The sequence below is a fragment of the Penaeus vannamei genome, chromosome 9 (genome assembly GCF_042767895.1).
Source record: "Penaeus vannamei isolate JL-2024 chromosome 9, ASM4276789v1, whole genome shotgun sequence".
NCBI classification, from domain to species: Eukaryota; Metazoa; Arthropoda; class Malacostraca; order Decapoda; family Penaeidae; genus Penaeus; species Penaeus vannamei.
In genome coordinates, this window is record NC_091557.1 from 35,833,547 (window position 1) to 35,838,546 (window position 5,000).

At 34.2% G+C, this 5,000-nt stretch overlaps 1 protein-coding gene across 1 annotated transcript in view; it reads right to left on the minus strand.

Moving 5' to 3' along the window:
* Positions 1 to 5,000, minus strand: part of LOC113806284 (uncharacterized) — a 13,000-nt gene that overhangs the window by 7,930 nt on the left and 70 nt on the right. The window contains exons 1-3 of the mRNA XM_027357396.2: positions 4,630 to 5,000; positions 1,807 to 2,255; positions 78 to 205 (exon numbers count right to left, since the gene is read on the minus strand). The exon at positions 4,630 to 5,000 is cut by the window's right edge and continues 70 nt beyond it. Coding sequence (XP_027213197.2) covers positions 78 to 205; positions 1,807 to 2,255; positions 4,630 to 4,691 — 639 coding nt within the window. The 5' untranslated portion in view covers positions 4,692 to 5,000. The remainder of the gene's footprint in view (positions 1 to 77; positions 206 to 1,806; positions 2,256 to 4,629) is intronic.

A 5,000-nucleotide genomic window follows, 5' to 3' on the forward strand; every position in this document is an offset into this window, starting at 1 on the left:
TATATATATATATATACATACATGGATAATAAAATGAGAATACTAATAAACTTGTCAAAATATCCAGAAGTACTTACCAACACTTTAATGATAATTGCCGACTGGCCTCTCCCTAAAATTTGGGTGTACTTGTAGCGACCTGCTAGGGGTGGCATGTCTTTCTCTGGAGAAAATTCACCTTCTTCATCTGTGTACGGAGTTGTTTCTAAAAGAAAGCAGAAGAATTATGAGTAATAAGAAAAAACTGGGGAACACATCAAATAAGTATTAAAAAACATTAATACTTGTAATTATAATACATAATCAGTAAATGTTGAGATGTAAAATATTTTTCTAAACATGTAAATATTAAAAATAATTTTTAAAATTCTTATTCTTCATCCCAAATTTTCTATAATCCAAGAGTTTACATCGTTTTTGCAGGGTCATTTCGTCAACAGTAAGAAAGCTTTACTTACACAGCAATAATTTGCAAGGTTTTCTTTCCACTCAAACTGAACAAAGTTTCAACAATCAAAAGATGAACTTAACTACAGTTAAAATGGCCTCTAAAATGATGAGGTAATTAGTAGCAGTTCTTAAATACATTTTGATGCAATATCTCAGACTGTTTTTCAGTTACAGATCCTTTACACAGCTGAATATTATAATAGCAGATGGAATTAATAGACCTGTAATATGTGTGTATGTTTCCATGAGCATTTTATTTTTCTGTAATTAGTGTAAAGGGAGGTTAAACATATGTGATTATTGAGCATGTAAGTTAGCACATTAGTGCCCAGTAATTGCATAATCCACTCTAGTTTGCTTTGTGAATTTCGTTTATACATAGAGGGTTCTACAAGCACTTAATAACCAAGGATATTCCTTGACTTTTCAGGAAATATTTTTCTAATGCTATTAACAATACTACCATTATTAATATTTGCTTTATGATTATCAAGATACAATAAACAAAATAGAAAAAAAGTTTGAGAAAAGAAATTCAAATCTTTCATAAAACCAAGGAAAAGGGCAAACAGGTGAGATCAACTAGGATTAGCCATTGACTCCTTGGTGACTAAGCTCTTGCGGTGCCATTTATGTGTTAATAAAATTAACAAACTAATTACAGACTATCATATATTACACATAAGATGAATCTGAAACTTCAAAGGTCTGCAACCTGAAATCTTCATATTTACAACCCTTACTGTAATTCAAATTTTTGGCTTCCAACTAAAGCACCCTTCCTTATACTTTGAACCCATTTGAGTGCTGCTGTTGACATCACTCAACCAAGTCTTAATTTCATAAAAGACTTCTTGATATTACAACAGTATATAACATTGTACTTGCATGCATGTCCATACCCATACATACATTTACAAAACCTTTACATGCACTTAAAAAATAAACAAATGGGTTAATCTTTACTGCATGTGAACAAGTAGTGTGATGTTAGATGCTGCTGCTCTTAAAAAGGACAAAAAGTTGCAGTCATCAGTACAAGAAATAATCTGCAGACCTTTGGTGCTCTAAGTTGTAGCTCCAACTTTCTGTGCATACCAAAGTGATCAGTTTGTCGCCAACCCTCCCCTTGGTCAGTGCCAGAAGGGCACACCCACTCACAGCAATTTAAATTGTTTAAAAAATTGACGCGGAGTTGAGGATTTTGTCTTTAGTGAGTTTGTCTGTATTATACAGAATAACCAATGAATGAATAGTAAATAAAAAAATAAAATGATAATGATGCAAAATAAAATTTGACCAAGTTAACCCAAGCTACAAATAACCATAACTAGGTAAAAACTGGAGTTTTCTTACCTTCTTCCTCTTCCTCCTCTTCTCCATTATCATTTTTCTTGCTATCTGTGTCCTTTTTACTTATATTCTCCTCCTCCCCTCCTCCCTCATCATCTTTCTTCTCATTTTGACTGTCCTCTTCCTTCTGGTCTGTATTGTCGCCTTCCCCATCTTTCGAGTCGTTCTGCAAATCTTTCTCTGTGTTGTTCTCCTCAATGCACTTTTCAATATTATTGAGGTTTTCACTGCACTCATCATTATTGTCTGTGTGTCCATTATTCTGAGTACTTTCTGTTTCATCTTTTTTGTTTTGTGCATCACTGGTACTACTGTCAAGGCTTTTTTCTGATTCAGGCTCTTCTTTCTTTGTCCGTTTCACAATATCATAGAGGCTGGTTAGACCCCCAGTGATGTGAGCAAGCATGTGGTGTTTTGGTGGTCTTATTAGAGGCAAGTCATCTGTTGATAATCTGGGGGATAAAGAGTTTAGGTCTGAGTCACAATTTGAGCTCATTTATAACATTCATTGAAGAATTTCCTTACAAAGTGAGTTTAGGATAAGTGTGCACATTTACACTGCTTAGAGGAAAAGTAAAAATGTAAATATTCTTTTTCATTACCACAAGGAATATATAAGTATAAGTAATAAAAATTTACATAAAAGCTCCTATTTCTTTTGTATCAAAATACACAAAACAGTTAATCTTTACAGTAAAGACCCATTAAGGTAGGGCAAATTGAAGACGATATTCTTGAAGAGGGCAAAAAGTTGTAGTCGTTGTACAAGAAACAATATGCAAACATGATTGTTAATGCCAAAAATAAAGAAAAAAGCCTAGGTTCGCTCAGTGCTTCTGAAATTCAACTCTTTATTTTCCCATGCATATAGTGGTGAAGACAATGTTTCCCTGGCGTGTTGGGGGGTCTTCAGGCACGCCCAATCACGGCAACTTAGATTGTTGAATAAACTTTGTGATATGGAATTGGATACTTAGTCTCTGTTGAGTGTGTCCAATACATCCACATATACACAGAACATATATGTATAAAGCATACACATGCAGTATAAAACATACACAAACTATCAATATTCTGTAGCTAGTATCACCAAATTTGTATTAAGTTTGGGGCAATCAATTTTCATTATATGTAACATTAAAAGCTATCAAAAATACACCTATATATCCACAAGCTGCGGATTTCATTTGATGTATAATGTCTAGATACAGTAGTTTTAGGCTGCAGAAATAACTATAATGATGATATTGGTGGTAATTTGAATGACAATGTGTTGAGGAATCTTTGCACCTCTTCCCATACCAGCATAAGGGCAACAAGCCTCTACTACATACATTCTTGCAAGACAGAGCTTGTAGACCAACCTAATCATTAGAGGGACTTACATAGAGTCAGTGGGCTAAAGGCACAGCAATCACCATCATACTTTAACATCCCATTAGGAATGTTATAATGGGTGGAATCCATAAGAAACTTCATCTGAATCTTTGTATAAAATTGATATAACTGATTGTTGCTGTTTATAAAGTTTACCCTGCAATTTCTGCTCTGTATTTTATGATCTCCCAAACTTCATCACTATACCAATAAATAGTTCCTGAGTATTGAAACTGGTATTTTTGGACGGTTGACATAGGTAATCTATCAACACTAAATTCCACTGTGCGTTATGAACATTTGAAATTGCTAACCTTAATCTCTCTTGCATCTCTTATTCTGCCAATAAATCTGATAAGGAACAACACCTGCTATTTTGTTTTTTTAATCTTTAGTAACTAAATTTAATCAATTAAAAACACAGTAATTTACTTATCATTACAATTCTAACACAAAACTACATTTCTGTAAAACTACAGGAAAGTCTCTGTCTAAAACCAAGGTATGTTAATATTATTCAAACAGGCAGCACAAGGTAATTTTGAATTAAAGGTAATTTTGAAATACTTATTTCATTAAGGTTAAGACAGTAAATTTGAAAAAAAAAAGAATAGTACTCTTCCTGTAAGATAGGTATTTAATAGAAAAAATTGTAATATCAATTGTCATCAGCATCAAATAAAAAAGCAAGAGAAATATAAAAAGTTAACAACTTAAAAAATAAATGAGCAGGTGTAGCAATGTTATTGAAATTTTACATTAGATTTTTTATAATAATTCTGTATGCTTAAAGAATTCTTCATACTAATCCATACACATAATGTCTGATAAACCGATATCACAAAATCAAAATCAAAACAATTTCAATTGAGATAATTTGAATATTAAAATGAGAATCTTGAGAAACCACAAATTTTAAAGTATCTAAAACAACATTACATTTAAAATATACAGAACACTTACAATTTCTTTACCTCTTTCATCTAAAAAATCTTTAATTACATTAACAAACAAACAAATAAAATAGGATATGGAAGATGGTCACTGGCCCCATAAAGTTTCCTAAGTCACTGATTTCCCTTGTGATAAAATACCAAAATTCATTCTAAGGGTTTCAGTCATCAATTTTCTTGCAGCTTTCAGGTACAATCTGTCAAAGTAATGACATTATTTGAAACGCCTCCCTGGCCTGCACAGCTCCTCCCACCAACCATAACGCCTTTACAACGCGTCCATTTGACCCCGTTAATCAATCAACTGTACGCGATTGCGAAAATATATTTATTGTAATTCATGCATCATCAAGGCGAGCTCGACCTTTGCTGTGTGCTCAAGTAATGAGTAAGATGGAGGGTTGGAGGAACCAGCCATGGCCGCTGGCTTGGCGCGCACAGATGATGCCACTGACGCCTCTCGCTCCTCTACACGCATTCACGGTTCTTAACTTACTTGACCCAACGCTGGAAACCTCCTTGGCCCATTTTCACTCGAGGTTCGTGAGCTGTCGACATTTTGTATGGCGGTGAAGATAAAAATAACAACTAAACTCCCCCTGCCGCGGGAAGCTAGCGCCTCTATTGTTTACAAACCGACCAAGTGACAAGTGAGTGCGGCGCTGCGCGAGGCGAGGCTCGAGAAGCAATATAGTATTCTCACTAAGTATTCAGTGTCACAAACGTTTCCTTCTGATGCAGGTCAGCGTGCAGCCGTTCAATCGATAATCATTCAAATTTTCTCAAGTAACTACACTGTAAGAAAGTTTAAATAAGGTGCATATACGATACGTTGAGAAACCGTTGCACATTTTATTGCGTTCAATT